Raw genomic sequence first — 22729 nt, forward strand, 5'->3', positions numbered from 1 at the left:
CAAGACAGTCCTTTACCGCCACCTGGTGGACTGGCGCGAAGGCGCAGCACTCCCTTTGTTCAGACGTGGTTTTGTGTGTGGTGGCATGTTTAATTTAGAAAAGCATTCACGCAATACTAAACTCATCAATCTTGGCTCGATTGAAATCTTTGCAAGTGTTATACATCCCCTCAACACCGCTATCTGGTGGTTTACTTTGAGAACTGCTAAGTTGTGATGTGTGTGTGTGTGTGTGTGAGGACAGGAGAGAGAGAGGCCAGGTTAATATGAAGCTCTGACTTTATTTCAGTAAAACACTTGATCATTTGGTTTATTTCAATCAGAAAAGTTGTTCATTACAAACATCACCTACACGGCATAAACCGGATGCAAGACTAATCCATGTAACATGTCAATATAATATATAGTTAACGATGTAGGAAAATAAACTAAACTTACAAAAATGGGGGGTATTTACAAGCACATGCCCAGCCTTGTGTCTCAGCAAGCACAAGGCTGACTCTGTAATCTCTGACAACCATCACTGGGGGGTTGAAGATCCATTTATTGGGGGGGGGGGTTTAAGTGCCCAGGTTAAAGTAACAGGACAGGAAGTCTGGTTTGGTCAATCAGGCACTTAGTATCAGTAAACAATTAACATGGCCTTAGTGATTATAACTTCACAGGCCTACGCAGTAACAATCACTGAAACTTTTCCAACATCAATGTTTCGTGCTGAGAGACACTCTCAAGTTCAGTTCAACAGAACTGACTCGACCCCTGATTGTCTGGAGTAACAGAACACACATTAGGCTGCAACAAAACTCTGATCATCAGATAACAATAAAGCCCTAAGATCTCTACACTTGGTTTGTGATGATCAGTCAAGGTGCACAGATCTACATGCTGATTGTAATAAAGCAAAAAGTGATTATAGGATTAATTGGCACAAGAACATAAAAAATAAACAGCCATTTAGAAAAAAAAAAAAGACAATCGTACAATCTCATAACCTTTTCCAACTGTTAGAGAAATCATATTACAAAACACTTATATGAATGTAAAATGGAACACAGCATTAAGAGTTGAGACTAGATGCTCTCTGGATCAGTACCACAGTCACACTGTCAGTACCAGTCAGACAGAACACTGTCACCATCACTATCAACAAGCCTGGAACAGCCCTGTTCCACCACAGATCAGAAACTCAAAACAAACTTTTAAATTAAACTTGACTGTGTAACATAGTAGAAATGTGTTTAGTTAAAGCTTCTTAGTTCATCCATAGTATACTGTAACCTCCCTCCCCCTCCCTAGGCACCAAACAAACACTGGGACTGACTGCATTTACGGAGACAGGATGTACACTCTGGATCAGATGAGAGAACCAGGAAGTAAACAGGAAGTGTTAGTACCCCACAATAGGAGATCTACCTGAGGGGCTCAGCAGCTGTGGTGTGTGTGTGTGTGTGTACGTCGGTGTGTTGATGTGTGTGTGTAAGACGTACCCTAACTCACAAAAAAAACTTTGACCTCCTGGTGCTTGAACACAGTAATATTAGGCTAGTTTTAATGAATGAAAAGCAGAGTTAATGATTGAAGGGGTAATGGGTCTGTGGGCATCCATGTCCAGGCTGGGAGAGGTCGGTGGTCGGGGGTCGGAGGACGGGGGGGGGGGAGTGATTATCATACGAAGGAGGCAAGGAGAGAACAAGAAAAGGCAAGTCTTTGTTTAAACAAGATAGATACGTGTTTAAGAGTTTATGTAGAAGAACTACAAACATGGTGGCCGTGTAGCCCCTCTCCTACGCCAACACAGGCACATGCCCACGCCAGGGCTTCTGGGAAGTGTAGGCAACAGGTGGCGGGCAGGGTCACCCGCTAGGGAATGTGTGTGTGCCGTGATGCCTGGAGCGCGTGGGGGGGGTTGCCCAGAGGGGTGGGGCTGGTGGTGACATCAGACCAGTCCGAGTTGGAGTGGGGAGAGGAGGAGGACCAGGGGTCGGGGGACTCTGGGGAGGGGGTGAGGTAGGGGTGCTCGCTAGGGGGCTGGCCAGGGTGTCCGGGGGGGGTGCCCTCGGAGCCAGCAGGGGCATAGCTGTGCTGGGACGGGGGGGTGGGGTACTTATCCACGGGGCTCTGCATGGCCTGGTAGGGGTGGGGGTGGCCGTGCCCCCTCAGGGGGCGGGCCTGCTGGGGCAGGCGAGCCATGCGAGGCTGCGGACGCCCCACCTCCGACATCTGGTACATCAGGCCCTGGTTGCAGTGGATCTGGGAGAGCCCCCCCTGGGGCCCCGGACCCCCCTGGCTCTGCTTCAGCATGGCAGGGCCCCCGCTCTGGGGCCCTGGGGCCATCATCTGAAAGGTGACGATGGGGGGCAGCTGCTCCCGGCTCATGGTGACGTTCATGGGGGTGAGCATGCCCTGGGGGGCGGGCTGGGAGGCCAGGTGGCTGTGCCCCCCGCCCATCCCCAGCTGCTGGGGCAGGAGGCTGAACATGTGGCCCCCGTAGCCATGCTTCATGCCAGCCCAGGCCTGCTGCTGCCCAAGCATGTGGCTGACGGGGGGCAGCAGGGGGCGGGGGGACGGGGAGGTGGCTGTGTTGGAGTGAGGAGACTCCAGGGAGTCCACAGGAGACATGGTGACTGAGCTCTCCGTCAGCCCCCCTCCCCCTCCTCCACCTCCTCCTCCTGCCTTCGTGGCTCCTCCCCCCAAGCCAGGCCCCTCCCCTCCTGTGGGCTTCTTCCTCCTCTTGGCCTTCAAGTCCTTCAGATCCTTGGCCGTACCGGCTCCGCCCCCGCCCACCTTGGCCCCCGCCCCTCTCCGGCTCTTCTTGCCCTGGGGCCCTGGCCTCATGCCCAGGTAGGCCCCCCCGCAGACCAGCGAGGGCCCCCCGAGGCCCCCCGGATGTGTGCCGCTGTGGGGGCTGTGCACCAGGTTGTACTGGTCCAGCAGGCGGACGATGTCGTGGTGCATGCGCTCCTGCGCCGTGTCGCGGGGGAGGCGGTCCAGGTGGTCGGTGATGTCACGGTTGGAGTAGTGATCCAGCAGAACTTGTGCCGCCTCGAAGCTGCCCTCACGTGCCGCCAGGAACAGGGGGGTCTCCTCCTGGGGGGAGGGGGGCAGATGGGGGTCAGGGAGGGGGTCCCCTGGTCTACATGGTCGTGATAAGGGCTGTCACACACTCACACACTAGCTCCTTTCACTTCCACTAACACACAGACACACACACTAACACACACTAACACACACTAACACACACTAACACACACTAACACACACTAACACACACTAACACACACTAACACACACTAACACACACTAACACACACACTCTCTCTCTCTCTAGCAGGCTCTCTCACACACACTAACACACACTAACACACACACTCTCTCTCTCTCTAGCAGGCTCTCTCACACACACTAACACACACTAACACACACACTCTCTCTCTCTCTAGCAGGCTCTCTCACACACACTAACACACACTAACACACACACTCTCTCTCTCTCTAGCAGGCTCTCTCACACACACTAACACACACTAACACACACACTCTCTCTCTCTCTAGCAGGCTCTCTCACACACACTAACACACACTAACACACACACTCTCTCTCTCTCTAGCAGGCTCTCTCACACTAACACACACTAACACACACACTCTCTCTCTCTCTAGCAGGCTCTCTCACACACACTAACACACACTAACACACACACTCTCTCTCTCTCTCTAGCAGGCTCTCTCACACTAACACACACTAACACACACACTCTCTCTCTCTCTAGCAGGCTCTCTCACACACACTAACACACACTAACACACACACTCTCTCTCTCTCTAGCAGGCTCTCTCACACACACTAACACACACTAACACACACACACTCTCTCTCTCTCTAGCAGGCTCTCTCACACACACTAACACACACTAACACACACACTCTCTCTCTCTCTAGCAGGCTCTCTCACACACACTAACACACACTAACACACACACACTCTCTCTCTCTAGCAGGCTCACACACACTAACACACACTAACACACACACTCTCTCTCTCTCTAGCAGGCTCTCTCCAGGGTACCTTGTTGTCCTGCATGTCTCGGTTGGCTCCGTTCTTCAGCAGCACCAGCGTGGCCTCCACATTGTTGACCGCCGCGGCCCAGTGGAGCGCTGACTTCCCTGGGAGACGAGGAGAGGTCAGAGGTCAGACCAGCACACAACCACACACACACAGAGAGAGAGTGACATACAGAGAGAGAGACATACAGAGAGAGACATACAGAGAGAGAAATACAGAGAGAGAGACATACAGAGAGAAACATACAGAGAGAGAGAGAGACATACAGAGAGAGAGAGAGACATACAGAGAGAAACATACAGAGAGAGAGAAATACAGAGAGACATACAGAGAGAGACATACAGAGAGAGACATACAGAGAGAGAGACATACAGAGAGAGACATACAGAGAGACATACAGAGAGAAACATACAGAGAGAGAGACATACAGAGAGAGAGAGAGACATACAGAGAGAGAGACAGAGAGAGAGACACTCTGAGAGAGAGACCAGAGCAGCAGTCTCACCGTGGTCGTCCACAGCGTTGATGTCTGCGTGGCAGTGCACCAGCTCCTCCACCATGCCCTCCACTGCCAGCCTGGCGGCCAGGATCAGGGGCGTGGTGCCATCTCCCATCCTGCTGTCCAGCTCTGTCGCCCGGTTACGGATCAGGATCTGGGGGGGAGGGGGGGGCAGGGTTAGACCAGCTAGTCTCACCTGTGCAGGTATCTCTAACCTCACCTGAGCAGCTAGTCTCACCTGGAAGACCCCCTGGGCGTCGGCTGCCACGGCGGCGTGCAGAGGCGTGCGGCCCATGTTGTCGTGGGCGTTGGCGTCGGCTCCGGCGTCCAGCAGGCGTTTGGCGGCGTCGGCGCGGGCGTAGCGAGCGGCCAGGTGCAGCGCCGTCTCACCTGTGCGGTCCGTCTGGGCCATGAGGGCGGCGCCCTGCGTGATGAGGTCAGAGATGGCGCTGGGGACCGGCTCATCACCCCCGCTCTCCTCCTCCTCCTCATGCAGCCCGCAGTCAGAGGCCCCGCCCGAACGCAGAGAGGCCAGCATGAGGGGGGTGAAGCCATCTGGAGGGGGGGGGGGGAGGGGGGGGGGAAAGGTAAGGTTCACATTATCAACACCTCACACACAGATACTGTAACTCAAATGTCTCCAGTCCACTGAAGCAGAGGGGGCGGGTCCCCAGAGGGGGCGGGTCCCCAGAGGGGGCGGGTCCCCAGAGGGGGCGGGTCCCCAGAGGGGGCGGATCCCCAGAGGGGGCGGGTCCCCAGAGGGGGCGGATCCCCAGAGGGGGCGGGTCCCCTCCAGACCCACCTGGGCCCTTGACGTTGACGTCCAGGCAATCGGGGTGGTCCTGGGGCGGGGTCAGGCTGATGTCCGCAGCCTTGTGGTGCTGCAGGGTCCACTCCCTGCGGTCCACGCCAGCCTCCACCAGGGGCAGCAGAGGCTTGTCCTCCAGCTGGGGCAGGGCAGAAGAAGAGCGTTTACACAGCTGGCCTCAGCCTGCACCTCTCACGCTGAGAAAAGTCTGGTTTAGGCAAGTACTGTCTGGTTTACTCCCCTCCCCTGCTCTCCCCTCCTCTCCTCTCATTTCCTCCCCTTCCCAGCTCCCTTCTCCTCCCCTCCCCCCTCCCCACCTCTCCTTCCCTCCCCCCTCCTCACCCGTGGTCTCTTGGGGGCTCCCTCCTCCTCCAGCCAGCTGTGTCCTTGTCCCCCGTCCAGCATGGCCGACTCCTGGGGCTTGAAGTTCCTGTAGGGGGCGGGGTCAAAGGTCAGGGCCAAAGACATGAAAGAGAGTATGGACACAAACAACCCCCACACACAGCCTCAACTCCCCCACACACAGCCTCCACCCCCACACACAGCCTCCACCCCCACACACAGCCCCCCCCACCCCATCCCCCCACCCAGCCTCCAGCCCGCCCCCCCTACTCCCCCTCCTCCATACTTCATCCCGAAGTCGTCCTGGCCCACAGGCTCCCTCCTCTTGTCGTCCTTGCGGGGCAGGAAGCCGTCGGGCAGCCACAGCACCCCGTGCTTCCTGCGTCTCTTGGCGGCCAGCATGCCCAGCAGCACCAGCAGCAGCACCAGCACCGACGCCACGCCCACCAGGTACAGCAGGTAGACCGGCCCCGGAGGGTCTGGGGGTGTGCCTGGGACACACACATACTGTGAGAACTATGGATACCATTATGGGACTATAAGTCACAGTGGTGTGTGTGTCTTACTGCCGACAGAGATCACAGGATAGGGGAGGGCCGAGGTGATGTACTCTGCTGCGATGAAGGAGGCAGCCTGCTCTGTGCTGCTGAAACACTCCACAGAGCTCTGAGAACACTCCCTGTTATCAAGCTCCAGATGCACCTTAGACCTGTCACACACACACACACACAGTCAGGACGACGAGAGACCAGAGAGAGAGGGAAAGACCGGAGAGACCAGGGAGAGCAGAGAGAGAGAGAGAGAGCAGAGAGAGACCAGGAGGGTGTGTACCCTATGACCTCCTGGTCCAGCTCCCTGGGTGAGCGGTGTCGTGAGGAGGGCGTGTCGCTGGGCTCCTGGTCCAGCCCGTAGTAGGGGTACACCATCAGCTGCTGCTGGGAGTCCATCTTCACACGCAGGTTAGTGTGGAGCAGAGTGCCCAGGGAGCGCAGGAACCCCTGGAGGGGCAGGGAGGGAGGGAGGGAGGCAGGGAGGGAGGCAGGGAGGGAGGGAGGCAGGGAGAGAGGATGGAGGCAGGGAGGAGGGAGGGAGGGAGGCAGGGAGGGAGGCAGGGAGGGAGGGAGGCAGGGAGAGAGGAGGGAGGCAGGGAGGAGGGAGGGAGGCAGGGAGGCAGGGAGAGAGGAGGGAGGCAGGGAGGAGGGAGGCAGGGAGGGAGGCAGGGAGGAGGGAGGGAGGCAGGGAGGGAGGGAGGAGATAAACGATGGTTAGACACTGTGTGTGTGTGTGTGTGTCTACGTGTGTGTGTGTATATGTGTGTTATCAAGTACCTTGATGTCGCTGATGAGCTCTGGGGGCTGCAGCAGCACCACGATGACCAGGGCCCCGTCCACCACCTCGGGGGGGCGGGCCCCGGAGCAGTCCAGCCCGTCCCAGCCACACCCCTCCGTGTAGCAGCTCCGGTCACACACCCCGTTACCATAGTGATCCGCACAGTACTTATCATACCTGAGGGGGAGGGGGGAGGAGAGGAGAGGGGAGGGGGGGATGCAGCAATAGTGAGACTAATGAAATCTGAATCATTAGTTCTTAGATTGGTACTGTATGTGTGTGTGTGTGTATATGTATAGATGCGTGTATAGATGCGTGTATAGATGCGTGTATAGATGCGTGTATAGATGCTTGTATAGATGAGGGTCTAGATGCGTGTATAGATGAGGGTATAGATGCTTGTATAGATGAGGGTATAGATGCGTGTATAGATGAGGGTATAGATGCGTGTATAGATGAGGGTATAGATGCGTGTATAGATGAGGGTATAGATGCGTGTATAGATGAGGGTATAGATGCGTCTATAGATGCGTGTATAGATGCGTGTATAGATGCGTGTATAGATGCGTGTATAGATGCTTGTATAGATGAGGGTCTAGATGCGTGTATAGATGAGGGTATAGATGCTTGTATAGATGAGGGTATAGATGCGTGTATAGATGAGGGTATAGATGCGTGTATAGATGAGGGTATAGATGCGTGTATAGATGAGGGTATAGATGCGTGTATAGATGCGTGTATAGATGCTTGTATAGATGCGTGTATAAATGAGGGTATAGATGCGTGTCTTACTTGCAGAACTCCTGTGGCTCGTCCTGACACTCGAAGCTGTCGTAGAGGCAGCCAGGGTTGTCACACTGCTGGTCACAGCGTCCGTTCCTGAACAGCTCCCAGCAGAGCAGCGAGGAGGAGCAGTTGGCCCAGGGCTGGGCCCAGTGCAGGGAGCAGTCCCCCCCATCCCACTGGCAGTCATGGTTACTGCACTGGGGGTCGCACACCTTGTCCCCCGCTCGCTGCTCACATTCTGTGTAGGGGCAGGCGCGGGGGCCCGGGGGCCCGGCCTGGGGGGTCAGGAGCTCACACTGGCGCCCGCTGAAGTGGGGGGGGCAGCGGCAGGTGTAGAGGAGGGGGGAGTGTGGGTCCGGGTTGCAGGTGCCTCCGTTGAGGCAGGGGCAGGCCTGGGGGCCCGGGGGGGCCGGCCTGGGGGGTCTGGCAGCGGAGGCCGGTGAAGCCGGGGGGACAGTGGCACTGGAGGACCCCCTCCCGGGACTCCTGGCACCAGCCCCCGTTCTGGCACTGCAGACGAGCACAGTAGTCTTCCAGGTCTCCACAGTTTAAACCAGTGTAGCCCTGGGGGGGAGGAGGTGGGGGAGAGGAGGGGGGGGGGAGGAGGTGGGGGAGGAGGGGGGGGGAGGAGGAGAAATGGTTGTTTAAATTGATCATGTATGTTGAAATGTTTATGGAATGTAAGAAAAATGCTGAATAAACACACACTGCCTCACACACACACACACATTACTCTCTCTCTGCTACTGTATGGCACCACACCACAACCAATCAGCTGAGAGGCAGGATGGCATCATCAGAGCCCAGACAGGAAGTGAGTGCTCCAGACAGGAAGTGAGTGTGACTTACAGGAAGGCAGGAGCATGTGTATCCGTGTCCGGAGCTCATGTCCATGGAACAGGAGGCACTGTTGTGACAGGGTTTGGACTCACACAGATCCACCATGGACTCACACAGCCGCCCTGGGAGAGCAGGGGGGTTATATCGCATATCACACTTCATATAAACACTCATGTTGTCTTCCTGCAACCTCTGGTCTCGCCAGCGGGCCTCCGTGTCCCGCGGCGACGGCCTACCTGTGTAACCTAGGCGACAGCGGCACTGGAAGTCGTTGACCAGCTGGACGCAGTCGAGGCTGCCGGGTTTGTGGCAGGGGAGGGGCTCGCACTCGTTGATGTCGCCCTCGCAGAAGTGCCCAGTGAAGCCCGGGGGGCAAGAGCAGGAAAAGCCCCCCACCTCGTCCATACAGCGGCCCCCGTTCAGACAGCGGGGGGCCCAGGACCCCGACGAGGGGGCGCAGTCGTCTTCGTTCACCTCACATCGGGGGCCTGGAGTAGAATGTGTCAAGAGAAGAGAGACAGAGAGTGTTACAGAGAGAGACAGAGAGGTAGAGAGACAGAGACAGAGAGAGACAGAGAGAGATAGAGGTAGACAGAGAGACAGGTAGAGGTAGAGAGACAGAGAGAGAGAGACAGGTAGAGGTAGAGAGACAGAGAGAGACAGACAGTGAGAGGTTGAGATAGAGAGAAAGACAGGTAGAGGTACCTCGTGTTCCTCGGGGGCAGGAGCAGGTGAAGTGATTGAGCAGGTTGATGCAGGTGCCTCCATGCAGACAGGGGCTGGAGAAACACTCGTCAACATCGTACTCACAGTTCACCCCCTGGTAACCTGGCTGGCACTGGACACACACACACACACAAGATTAGATATGCACAGATATGCTGCTCCAGTTGTATAGAGGTACAGGTGTATGGAGGTACAGGTGTATGGAGGTAGAGGGGTATAGAGGTACAGGTGTATAGAAGTAGAGAGGTATAGAGGTACAGGTGTATAAAGGTACAGGGGTATAGAGGTTACAGGTGTATGGAGGTACAGGGGTATAGAAGGCAGGTGTATGGAGGTACAGGGTATAGAGTACAGGGGTATAGAGGTACAGGGGTATGGAGGTACAGGGGTAAAGAGGTACAGGGGTATACAGGTACAGGAGGTACAGCTGTATAAAGGTACAGGTGTATAAAGGTACAGGTGTATACAGGTACAGGTGTATAAAGGTACAGGTGTATACAGGTACAGGTGTATACAGGTACAGGTGTATACAGGTACAGGAGGTAGAGGGTATAGAGGTACAGGTGTATAAAGGTACAGGTGTATACAGGTACAGGTGTATACAGGTACAGGTGTATACAGGTACAGGAGGTAGAGGGGTATAGAGGTACAGGTGTATACAGGTACAGGTGTATACAGGTACAGGAGGTAGAGGGGTATAGAGGTACAGGTGTATAAAGGTACAGGTGTATACAGGTACAGGTGTATACAGGTACAGGTGTATACAGGTACAGGAGGTAGAGGGGTATAGAGGTACAGGTGTATAAAGGTACAGGTGTATACAGGTACAGGAGGTAGAGGGGGTATAAAGGTACAGGTGTATACAGGTACAGGTGTATACAGGTACAGGAGGTAGAGGGGTATAAAGGTACAGGTGTATACAGGTACAGGTGTATACAGGTACAGGAGGTAGAGGGGTATAAAGGTACAGGTGTATACAGGTACAGGTTGTATACAGGTACAGGAGGTAGAGGGGGTACCTGGCCGTCGTAGGAGCCCTGGTAGTCGGTGCAGGTGGCTCCGTTTGCGGCAGGGCAGGGATCTGCACTCGTCCTCCTCCTCCTCACAGTAGCTGCCGCTGTACCCTCGCTGGCACCGGGCAGCGGTGGCTGCTGCCCACGTTCTCACACTGCCCTGCGTGCTGACACACAGCCTCCACAGCCAGCCCTACACATTTACATTTACAATTATTCATTAGCAGACGCTTTTATCCAAAGCGACTTCCAAGAGAGAGCTTTACAAGTACATAGGTCACTGATCATAACAACAAGATAGCCAAAAAACATCGCGAGTAGCCAAAACATGAAGCAACATTGTGAACAACACACACACACATCACACACACACATCACACACACACACAAACACACATCAAGCACACACATCAAGCACACCACACATCAAGTGTACAAATGTGTACATGTGTGTACCGGTCTGGGCAGGCTGGTCCAGGCTGGTCCTGGTCCTACTTACTGTAAGTCGCTCTGGATAAGAGCGTCTGCTAAATGTAAAATAAAATATGTGTGTATATGTGTAGTGTGAGTGTGTGTGTGTGTATATGTGTAGTGTGAGTGTGTGTGTGTATATGTGTAGTGTGTGTGTGTGTGTACCGCTCTGGGCAGCCTGGTCCTGGCAGCTCCTGTTGGGCACGTCGCAGTAGCGTCCGGTCCAGCCCTGCGGGCAGCGGCACGTCCACCTGGTCTTCGTTTGGGAACAGGAGCCCCCGTTCAGACAGCGCACCTGGCTGCACTGGTCTACATACAGCTGGGGGAGGAGGGGAGGGAGGGAGGGAGGGAGGGAGGAGGGAGGGGGGAGGAGGGGAGGAGGGGAGGGGAGGGAGGGGGGAGGGGAGGAGGAGGGGAAGAAGGGGGATAATAGAAAACCTTATACCCACACAAATATCCTCATTTAAACACATATGCTTGGCTACACAGGTTCAGGCTACACACACACACAGGCTCCTCCGTCTTACCTGGCAGTTGCCCCCTGAGTACCCCGGGGGGCAGGAGCAGATGTAGGAGGACAGGCCGTCCCAGCAGGTGCCCCCGTTCTGACACGGACCCGAGTCACACTCGTTCTCCTCAAACTCACAGAAGCGGCCGTGGAACCCTGAGCGGCAGTGACAGGAGAAGGAGCTGATGTCGTCCACACATGTCCCGTTATTCAGACAGGAGCTGAGGAGGAGAAGGGGAGGAGCAGGAGGAGAGGGAGGAAAGGAGGAGGAGAGACAGGAGAGGAGGAGGAGCAGGAGGAGAGGGGGAGGAGGAGAGGGAGGAGAGGAGGAGAGGGAGGAGGAGCAGGAGGAGAGGGGGAGGAGGAGAGGGAGGAGAGGAGGAGGAGAGGGAGGAGGAGCAGGAGGAGAGGGGGAGGAGAGGGAGGAGAGGAGGAGGAGCAGGAGGAGAGGGGGAGCAGGAGGAGAGGGGGAGGAGGAGAGACAGGAGAGGAGGAGGAGAGACAGGAGAGGAGGAGGAGCAGGAGGAGAGGGGGAGGAGGAGAGGGAGGAGAGGAGGAGGAGAGGGAGGAGGAGCAGGAGGAGAGGAGGAGACCGGAGAGGAGGAGAAGGGGAGGAGGAGGAGGAGGAGAGGGGGAGGAGGAGAGGGGGAGGGAGAGGAGGAGGAGGAGAGGGGGAGGGAGAGGAGGAGGAGGAGAGGGGGAGGAGGAGAGGGGGAGGGGGAGGAGGAAGAGAGGGGGAGGAGGAGGAGAGGGGGAGGGGAGGAGGAGGAGAGGGGAAAGAGGAGAGGGAGGAGAGGAGGAGGAGAGGGGGAGGAGGAGAGCGGGAGGAGGAGAGGGGGAGGAGGAGGAGAGTGGGAGGATGAGGAGGAAAGGGGGAGGAGAGGGAAGGGGAGGAGGAGGAGAGGGGGAGGAGGAGAGGGGGAGGAGGAGGAGAGGACACGAAAATACCCAAATCATTAAATCATCACAACAACACCAACGTTAGAACTAACTCCGTATTATTAACTCCATCAACCAACCATACCTCGCAGTGCATTCTGGGATTTTGTGTTCGCAGAGCTTGCCTCCGTAACCTTGGCGACACTCGCAGACGTAGCTGTTGACGTAGTCCCGGCAGGCCAGCGCTCCCTGACCACACGCGCCCCGCACACACTCATCCACCTCCTCCGAGCAGCGCTCACCCTGGAAGCCCGGCCGACACTCACAGGAGAACCTGGCTACCCCGTCCACACAACCCCCCCCGTTCAGACACGGGTCTGGGGAGGGGAGAAGAGGACAGATCAATGTGTGTGTGTGAGTTAAGGTGTGTGAGTGTGTGTGTGGTGTGAGTGAGTGAGTTAAGGTGTGTGTGTGTGTGTGTGTGTGTGTGTGTGTGTGTGTGTGTGATTTAAGGTGTGTGAGTGTGTGTGTGTGTGTGTGATTTAAGGTGTGTGAGTGTGTGTGTGTGTCTTACTGGGGGAGCAGTCATCGATGTTGTTCTGGCAGTTGTGTCCGTTGTATCCTGGCAGACACCTGCAGTTGTAACTGCCCTGCGTGTTCACACACTCTGCCTGGTTCACACATGGGGCCCTGAGACACTCATTCACATCCTCCGCACAGCGCGGCCCTGCCACACACACACACACACAACAATGTTCTTACTAGTTGCTTGATCAACGGTTTCCATGATGTGAGGGATCTAAAGTTAATCACTGTCAAATATAACCCTTAGGTAGACAGGTAGGCACACACACACAGACACACACACACACACACACACACACACACACACACACACACACACACAGACACAGACACACACACACAGACACACACACACACAGACACAGACACACACACACACACACACAGACACACAGACACACACACACAGACACAGACACACCTTGCCACCCGCTGGGGCATCTGCAGGTGTAGGAGGTGTAGTCAGGTGAGGGGTGGCACTCGCCCCCCCTCTCACACGGACGAGACGCGCAGGGGAGGAGCTCCTCCTCACACTGCTGACCTGCTCACACACACACACACACCATTATACAATATGTATGAGTGTGGCTGTGTACTCAGTTTAGGTGAGGTGTGTGTGTACCTGTGTAGGGGGGCTACAGAGGCAGGTGAAGCTGTTGACTCCGTCCACACAGGTCCCCATGTTCTGACAGGGATCTGAGGCACACTCATCCACCCCCCTCTCACAGTTCACTCCTGAGGGAAGGAGGCAGGGGGGTTAGACAACTGAAGTCAGCTGTCCCAGGTGAGGGCAGGTGAGAGCAGGCGAGAGCAGGTGAGAGCAGGTGAGGGCAGGCGAGAGCAGGCGAGAGCAGGCGAGAGCAGGCGAGGGCAGGCGAGAGCAGGTGAGAGCAGGCGAGAGCAGGTGAGGGCAGGTGAGGGCAGGTGAGGGCAGGCGAGAGCAGGTGAGAGCAGGCGAGAGCAGACGAGAGCAGGCGAGAGCAGGCGAGAGCAGGCGAGAGCAGGCGAGAGCAGGCGAGAGCAGGCGAGGGCAGGTGAGAGCAGGTGAGAGCAGGTGAGAGCAGGCGAGAGCAGGCGAGAGCAGGCGAGAGCAGGTGAGAGCAGGTGAGGGCAGGTGAGAGCAGGCGAGAGCAGGCGAGAGCAGGTGAGAGCAGGTCAGAGCAGGCGAGAGCAGGTGAGAGCAGGTGAGGGCAGGTGAGGGCAGGTGAGAGCAGGTGAGGGCAGGTGAGAGCAGGTGAGAGCAGGTCAGAGCAGGCGAGAGCAGGTGAGAGCAGGTGAGAGCAGGTCAGAGCAGGCGAGAGCAGGTCAGAGCAGGTGAGGGCAGGTCAGAGCAGGCGAGAGCAGGTGAGAGCAGGTGAGAGCAGGTCAGAGCAGGCGAGAGCAGGTGAGAGCAGGTGAGAGCAGGTGAGAGCAGGTGAGAGCAGGTCAGAGCAGGCGAGAGCAGGTGAGAGCAGGCGAGAGCAGGTGAGAGCAGGTGAGAGCAGGCGGGTACCTGTGAATCCAGGCTGGCATTGGCAGGTGTAGCTGTTGTGTCGGTCCAGGCAGGTGGCCTGGTTCAGGCAGGGGCTGGACAGACACTCGTCCTGCTCCTGGTCACAGTGCTGCCCCGTCCAGCCAGACTCACACTCACACCTGTACCTGCAGGGAGGACAGGAGTCACACTCACACACAGACAGGAGACAGGCTGATGACAGGCCGACAGACACAACAGGTTCCTACCCAGCATGCTGTTCGACACAGTCTCCATGGAGACAGGGCTGGGGGGCGCAGAGGTTGGAGCCTGAGTGGCAGAGGGGGCCGTGGGTGCCCGGGGGGCATTGGCACAGGAATCTGTCGAGCTGGTCCACACAGGTGCCCCCCCCCCAGGCAGGGGCTGGAGCTGCACTCATCCACCTCCACCTCACACTGCTCACCTGTGGGGGAGGGGGGGTTACTACTGACCTCACACTGTGTGGGTGTGTGTAGTGTGTGTGTGTGTGTGTGTGTGTGTGTGTGTGTACCTGTGTATCCGGAGCACAGACGCAGGTGTACTCGTCGATCCCGTCCACACACTCTCCGTACTCACACGGGTTACCTGCACAGTCGTCCTCGTTCACCTCACAGTTCACCCCTGCACACACACCAAAATAGTATCTACCATCTTGCGTCTATTGATAATGACAAAACGTAATGTGTACCCAGTGGTGTAACACCCAGGGTCTCCACCAGGGGGTAGCAGAGCCAGACAGCAGTGAGAGAAGGAGACACTTAGAACACCAAGAGAAAGAGACAGAGAGAGAGAGAGAGAGAGAGAGAGAGAGAGAGAGAGAGAGAGAGAGAGAGAGAGAGAGAGAGAGAGAGAGAGAGAGAAAGAGAGGGAGAGGGAGGGAGAGAAAGAGAGGGAGGGAGAGAGAAAGGAGGGAGAAGGAAGATAGAGAGAGAGGGAGAGAGAAAGAGAGAGGAAGAGAGAGAGAGAGAGAAGGAGGGTGAGAGAGAGAGGGACTCTTAGATTGATGCAGAGTTCAGAGACCGCTAAAAGACAGCTGTCACCTGTGGTTCCAGGTTGACAGTTGCACTGGTACTTGTTGACCAGGTCTATGCAGCGGCCGTGGTTCTGGCAGGGGTTGCTCAGGCACTCCTGCACCTGAGTGTTGCAGATGTTCCCTACGTAACCAGGGTTACAGTCGCAGCTGTAGGAGGCGATGCCGTCGTGGCAGGTGCCATGGTGACAGGGTTCCGGATCACAGTCGTTGATGTTCTCCTCGCACAGAGTACCTTTGTAGCCTGCAGGAAGTGATGTCACAGAGGCCGGAGGTCACAGTGTGTTTACATTTACATTTAGTCATTTAGCAGACGCTCTTATCCAGAGCAACTTACAGTAAGTACAGGGACGAGGCAAGTAGGGTGAAGTGCCTTGCCCAAGGACACAACGTCATTTGGTTGGCATAGCCGGGAATCGAACTAGCAACCTTCTGATTACTAGCCCAATTCCCTAACCGCTCAGCCACCTGACTCCCCTGTTTGAGGTGTGTTAGAGGTGTGTTAGAGGTGTGTTAGAGGTGTGCTTGAGGTGTGTTAGAGGTGTGTTTGAGGTGTGTTAGAGGTGTGTTAGAGGTGTGTTTGAGGTGTGTTAGAGGTGTGTTTGAGGTGTGTTAGAGGTGTGTTAGAGGTGTGTTAGAGGTGTGTTTGAGGTGTGTTAGAGGTGTGTTAGAGGTGTGTTAGAGGTGTGTTAGAGGTGTGTGAAGGGACAGCCTACCTTCAGCACAGTCACACTCATATCCATTGGGCCGATCGACACACTTGGCTCCATTCAGACATGGAGTACTGGAACACTCATCTATATCTATCTGACACATCTCCCCACTGAAGCCTGCACACATACACACACACACACACACATCAAGTTGACTATTATATGTCGGAGAAAAACTAATTGAGATCTATATTAACAAGATAAATAACCAAGTAGACAGACAGACAGGCAGACAGGTGTGGCGTACCTAGAGGACAGTCACAGATGTAGCGGTGGACCTGATTGATGCACCTGCCCTGGTTCAGACATGGGGAGCTTACACACTCATCTATATCCACCTCACAGTGGGTCCCCCTCGAAGCCTGCACACACACACACACACAGAACACACACAGCACACACACACATACCAGAGAAGGAGGTCAAAAAACTAGGACATCATATCAGAATCAGAATCAGAATCAGAATGGGATTTATTCGCCATGAAAGTTTGCACAGACAAGGAATTTGCTTTGGCAGGAAGGTGCATACAATAAACATATACCTAAAATTTAAATATGTGGACTAACTATACTAAGGGTACATAAACTAGCAGTACTAAGTGGGATTAGAATATAATTAAATATACAATAAAATAAAATATAAATGCAGATATAAAATGCAAATATAAAAATGTATATATGCCATGCTGTGTGTGTGAGAGAGAGGCCCACCAGGCATGCAGATGCAGGTGTAGTCTCCGATGCGGTCCAGGCAGGTGCCGTCGTTGTAGCAGGGTGTAGAGGCACACTCATTGATGTCCAGCTCACAGCGGGGGCCTGTGTACCCCCGCGCACAGTTACAGCTGAACGAGCCGTCAGTGTTCATACAGTGACCCCCGTGTTCACAGGGCTCTGGACCTGGACACAGAAGCAGCATTTAGTATATTCACAATAGATATTAACAAAAACTAGTGCTGTCAGTTATTAACGGTGTTAACGCAAACCCATTTTAACGGCGTCAATTCTTTTATCGCGAGATTAATGTTCTTTTTGGCCTAGCAAACTTTGTAGTTTTTTTTCACATGCTGTTGCAACAACTACTGAAGTTAGAAAAACTACAACACCACACCTGAGGCCTGTTCCATAGAGCGAGTTTACCGAATAAGCCAGACTTATGTCAGTTAGTCGGACTCATTTCTAGTTCATTTGGTTCCATAAAGCAAGCTCAACGTAGTTCGAACTCGGTTACTATGGCAACTTAGGCTGCGAAACTAGTCTGGTCCGGGGCAGGCTAACTGTCAGGCTTAGCGTCACTTGGTGCTTAACCATACCTTCCTGTAACACTGACCCAACGGGAAAACGATGATTTACCACGGATATTCTCATTTTCTTATTCTCATCAGTTCAATATGTTCAACATTGATAGAAAATCAACTTAAATAGCCTACATAGGCTACAACATTTAGCCTAATGCATTAAACGATGAATGAACAATGATTTGATACACGCCACGTTAAACGTAGCCTATGGCTAGCCTAGTTTGTGATTTCAAATGTTTAGGCATCAGGCATAGGCCTATCTCAATCAAATTATCTGAGTATAATTAGCATAGCTGTATAGGTTGTTAACAGTAGTATACAATTGCAAAACAAACCTAAATCCATAGGCTACATCTATATCCTCCATTTTCCCGACACGACCATGTTAAAAAGTTAGGCTACTGGGTAATGTATTGATTAATAGTAGGCTATTTATTTAAAACAATGTCAAAAAAGTAAATTTACATGTGTTTAGAGGGTGTCTGTTTTTTAATCAACGAAGTAACTAAAGGTCTAAAAAAGGACCTCGACCTACGTAGCCTATCGTTCACGTCAATCATGGCGTGTCGTTTCATTTTGATGAAGCGGTGGATGAGGGAGCTGTCATAGTACAAGGCTTAAAGGGAACGTTCTTTCTGGAAGAAGTCACGTGGCCGTGTGCATTGCTTTTGCTGTGGTGGATTGTATGATCCATGTTTTACCTCTCGGGCTGCTTAAGAATAGGGTGCACGCGCAATTAGCTTGATTACTTAAATCTGACTTGAATTAGTAGGAGTGCGTGAGCTGAAATTGGCCTTTATGGAACCGCTTTAGCCCCGCTTGACTTGTTAAGCTAATTCAAGTCAGGTCCAAGTCCAACTTATTTGAGCGGCCTTTATGGAACAGGCCCCGGATTTAGCTAGACCGGAAACAAAACAACAGGCACGCCGCACACACTTGTTTGGGCTTGCGAGCCGGCTAAAGAGTAGTAGGCTAACGTTACGTTTTGAGTGGATAGCGAGCGCGAGACGCCGAAATGGATGCCAATAAGATTCTGAATAGAAAGTTTACTTTTAAAAAGTTGCCAAATGGTTCCATTGACAAGACCAAAGTGATCTGTGTGTTTTGTCGTTGTGAACTGAGCTATCATCGCAGCACGTCCAGTCTGAAATACCACTTGATGGCCATGCACACAGCTGATGCGAATTCTCCGCCCCCCTCGTCAAAGCCAGGCGATTGCAATGTTGTTTAAAAAAAAAAAAAACATTTGCACCAAGCAATCCGATCCACTTTTCCATGTTGATAAGAGCATTAAATGAGAAAAAAATAATGGGACAAAAAAAAATCAAGGGACATTTAGAATACATAAAAATGTGCGATTAATTGTGATTAATCACGAGTTATCTATGACAATTAATGCGATTAATCGCGATTAAATATTTTTATCATTTGACAGCACTGACAAAAACATTAAACAATGCACAGGCAATTTAGTTACAGGTCTGGTCTTGACCAGTCTTGAAATAAAATCTGAGTCCTCTTTGTCCAAGACCGAGACAAGACCAAGACCTTCAAAATGTGGTCTGGAGTCTTACAACACTGGTGTGTAGTGTACTACAGAGTGTGTGTGTGTGTGTGTGTGTAGAGTACTACAGAGTGTGTGTGTGTGTGTGTGTGTAGTGTACAAGAGAGTGTGTGTGTGTAGTGTACTAGAGAGTGTGTGTGTGTAGTGTACTAGAGAGTGTGTGTGTGTGTAGTGTACTAGAGAGTGTGAGTGTGTAGTGTACTAGAGAGTCGTGTGTGTGTGTAGTGTACTAGAGAGTGTATGTGTGTGTTACCGATGTTGCATTCGTCCACGTCCTGTTTGCATGTGCGACCCCTTGTACCCCGCAGGGCAGTTACACTGGAACATGCCGTTGATGGGGGTGGTGTTGCACTGGGCTCCACCCCTGCAGGGGTTACTGATGCACGCATCATCCACGTGGCACAGCAGGCCTGGGCGGGGTTAAACACAAACAGCTAAACGATGATCTTTTCTGCAGAATGTGGTTTCTGTTGATGTGATGATTCACATTCTCCTTCTGGTTCTCTCTTTCTTCAAATTCAACCCCCCGGGTTCCCCCCCTTCCCCAGGACTGACCAGTCTCCCCCCCCCCCCCCCCACCTCCCCAGGACTGACCAGTCTTTCCAAACTGGCAGGTGCAGACGAAGGATGCGACCCGGTCCATGCAGGAAGATCCTGCGGCGCAGGCGGCCGTGGCACAGTCGTCGATGTTCTCGCTGCAGTCCGGCCCGCTCCAGCCGTTCACGCACACGCATGTGTAGCTGCCCGCCACGTTGCTGCAGGTGCCCCCGTTCTGACACGTGTTGGGCTGCAGGCGGCACTCGTCCACATCCTCCGTACAGAACTGACCTGGAGGGACAAGACTTACTGTTACTGCACATGTGTTGCTCTCTCTCCATCTCTCTCTATCTCTCTCTCTCTCCATCTCTCTCTATCTCCATCTCTCTCTATCTCTCTCTCTCCAGCTCTCACTCTCTCTCTCTCCATCTCTCTCTATCTCTCTCTCTCTCCATCTCTCTCTATCTCTCTCTCTCCAGCTCTCTCTCTCTCTCTCCAGTTCTCTCTCCCTCTCTCCTGCACCCCCCCTCACCTGTCCACTCAGCAGCACACTGGCAGTTGTATGTGTTGACTCCATCCATGCAGGTGCCTCCATTCTGACAGTTGTGTCCAGGACAGTCGTCTATGTTGGTCTCACAGTTAGTCCCGTTAAACCCTGACACACACACACCAGACACACACACACAGATGGTTAGATAGATGCCAGCATGAATGTGTTTGTATGTTGTTTAGTGTTTCTACCTCAAACACTAGTTAGTTACACTTCAGGATCTATGAATGATCTCCTCAGTGGCACCCCCCCTCCCCCCTCCTCCCCCCCCCCCTCCCCCTCCCCAGGCAGAGAGTGGCACCCCCCCTCCCCCCTCCTCCCCCCCCCCTCCCCAGGCAGAGAGTGGCACCCCCCCTCCCCCCTCCTCCCCCCCCCTCCCCGAGGCAGAGAGTGGCACCCCCTCCCCCCTCCCCCTCCCCAGGCAGAGAGTGGCACCCCCCCCTCCCCCCTCCTCCCCCCCCTCCTCCCCCGGCAGACAGTGGCACCCCCCCTCCCCCCCCCCCTCCCCCCTCCTCATCAGGCAGACAGTGGCACCCCCCCTCCCCCCTCCTCACCAGGCAGACAGTGGCACCAGTAGGTGGTGTCGGAGGTCTGTCTGCAGGTTCCTCCATTGGAGCAGGGGGAGGGCGAGCAGGGCAGGTATGGGGTCTCACAGCGGGGGCCGGTGAACCCGGGGGAACAGCTGCACTTGTAGGAGCCTGGGGTATTCACACACACACCCTGGTTGAGGCAGGGCGGGGTGGCGGGGGGGGCACACTCGTCCGTGTCATTGAGGCAGCGGGGGCCCAGGTACCCCGGGGGGCAGGTGCAGGTGAACAGCCCCCCAGGAAGGGAGTTGCAGGTGCCCCCTTTGGCACACGGAGCAGACAGACAGCTGTCTGGGTCCTCACACCTCTCACCTGGAGGACAGACACACACACAGACAGGTAGTTAAACAGACAGACAGGTAGTTAGAAAGACAGACAGCTAGTCAGACAGGTAGGTAAACAGACAGGTAGTTAGAAAGACAGGCAGGTAGTTAGAAAGACAGGCAGGTAGTTAGAAAGACAGACAGCTAGTCAGACAGACAGACAGGTAGTCAGACAGACAGGTAGTCAGACAGGTAGTTAGAAAGACAGGCAGGTAGTTAGAAAGACAGACAGCTAGTCAGACAGACAGGTAGTTACACAGACAGACAGGTAGTCAGACAGGTAGGTAAACAGACAGACAGACAGCTAGTCAGACAGACAGGTAGTTACACAGACAGACAGGTAGTCAGACAGGTAGGTAAACAGACAGACAGACAGCTAGTCAGACAGACAGGTAGTTACACAGACAGACAGGTAGTCAGGACAGGTAGGTAAACAGACAGACAGACAGCTAGTCAGACAGACAGGTAGTTACACAGACAGACAGGTAGTCAGACAGGTAGGTAAACAGACAGACAGACAGCTAGTCAGACAGACAGGTAGTTACACAGACAGACAGGTAGTCAGACAGGTAGGTAAACAGACAGACAGACAGCTAGTCAGACAGACAGGTAGTTACACAGACAGACAGGTAGTCAGACAGGTAGGTAAACAGACAGACAGACAGCTAGTCAGACAGACAGGTAGTTACACAGACAGACAGGTAGTCAGACAGGTAGGTAAACAGACAGACAGACAGCTAGTCAGACAGACAGGTAGTTACACAGACAGACAGGTAGTCAGACAGGTAGGTAAACAGACAGACAGACAGCTAGTCAGACAGACAGGTAGTTACACAGACAGACAGGTAGTCAGACAGGTAGGTAAACAGACAGACAGACAGCTAGTCAGACAGACAGGTAGTTACACAGACAGACAGGTAGTCAGACAGGTAGGTAAACAGACAGACAGACAGCTAGTCAGACAGACAGCTAGTCAGACAGACAGCTAGTCAGACAGACAGCTAGTCAGACAGACAGCTCACCTGTCCACCCGTGGGCGCAGACACATTGGTACTTGTCGAGGGCCAGCAGGCTGCAGGTGCCCTGGTTGGAGCAGGGGTTGTCGGGGTGGCAGATGGACGTCAGGGCTTGGTGGCACCTGGGCCCATTGAACCCCAGGGGCAGGAGCAGGAGGGCGGAGCCCCCGGGACACTGGCAGAGCAGTTGCCCCCGTTCTGGCAGAGGCCAGGCTGGCAGGGGTCCTTGTGGTGGCAGTACTCACCCAGGAAGCCTGGGGCACATCTGCACACACACACGCACACACAGATACATTTACATTACATTTGCATTTAGTCATTTAGCAGACTCTCTTATCCAGAGCGACTTACAGTAAGTACAGGGACATTCCCCCCGAGGCAAGTAGGGTGAAGTGCCTTGCCCAAGGACACAACGTCATTTTGCACGGCTGTGAATCGAACCGGCAACCTTCTGATTAATAGCCCGATTCCCTAACCGCTCAGCCATCTCAGGGCTCTAGAGCGCGACCAAAATGTGTATGAGTGCAGGTCGCACCGGTGCACCTAACCTCCTCGCATCCGCTGTCTCTCCAAACAAAATGAAGCGTTTGTTCTGCTTTGACGGAACTCACACTCATGGTTGGATCATATCGTGGTCTAAACCAATCAGAGACAGAGATGGGGCGGGTCTTTGCCTCTGATTGGCTGTGGTCCAGATTAAAAATAAATACATTTATTTACATATGTGCGCTTGCGCAACCTCATCGACAGGAGAGTTAGCTGTTGGTTAG

At 54.1% G+C, this 22729-nt stretch overlaps 2 protein-coding genes across 2 annotated transcripts; both read right to left on the reverse strand.

The window, feature by feature from the left end:
- Positions 1 to 261: 261 nt before the first annotated feature.
- Positions 262 to 14744, reverse strand: LOC136937075 (neurogenic locus notch homolog protein 2-like). Its single transcript, XM_067230828.1, is given in 26 exon segments — positions 262 to 3087; positions 4068 to 4165; positions 4570 to 4717; positions 4802 to 5118; positions 5366 to 5510; positions 5714 to 5801; positions 6000 to 6204; positions 6280 to 6422; positions 6545 to 6711; positions 7042 to 7219; positions 7835 to 8229; positions 8231 to 8392; positions 8678 to 8790; positions 8905 to 9156; positions 9374 to 9506; positions 10414 to 10458; positions 10460 to 10531; positions 10533 to 10600; positions 11044 to 11197; positions 11406 to 11607; positions 12411 to 12642; positions 12840 to 12992; positions 13272 to 13391; positions 13473 to 13487; positions 13490 to 13585; positions 14570 to 14744. Coding segments are annotated over 26 exon segments (4956 nt in total). The 5' UTR covers positions 14598 to 14744; the 3' UTR covers positions 262 to 1860.
- Positions 14745 to 14759: 15 nt separating this feature from the next.
- Positions 14760 to 22446, reverse strand: si:ch73-281k2.5 (neurogenic locus notch homolog protein 2). The gene is given in 15 exon segments (XM_067230240.1): positions 14760 to 14763; positions 14882 to 14960; positions 15380 to 15613; positions 16086 to 16199; positions 16330 to 16373; positions 16426 to 16444; positions 16796 to 16981; positions 19200 to 19233; positions 19235 to 19356; positions 19541 to 19774; positions 20016 to 20138; positions 20588 to 20932; positions 21966 to 22100; positions 22103 to 22224; positions 22436 to 22446. Coding segments are annotated over 15 exon segments (1806 nt in total).
- Between the last annotated feature and the right edge of the window lie 283 nt (positions 22447 to 22729).

The sequence above is a fragment of the Osmerus mordax genome, chromosome 27 (assembly GCF_038355195.1).
Source record: "Osmerus mordax isolate fOsmMor3 chromosome 27, fOsmMor3.pri, whole genome shotgun sequence".
In the NCBI taxonomy this organism is placed as follows: domain Eukaryota; kingdom Metazoa; phylum Chordata; class Actinopteri; order Osmeriformes; family Osmeridae; genus Osmerus; species Osmerus mordax.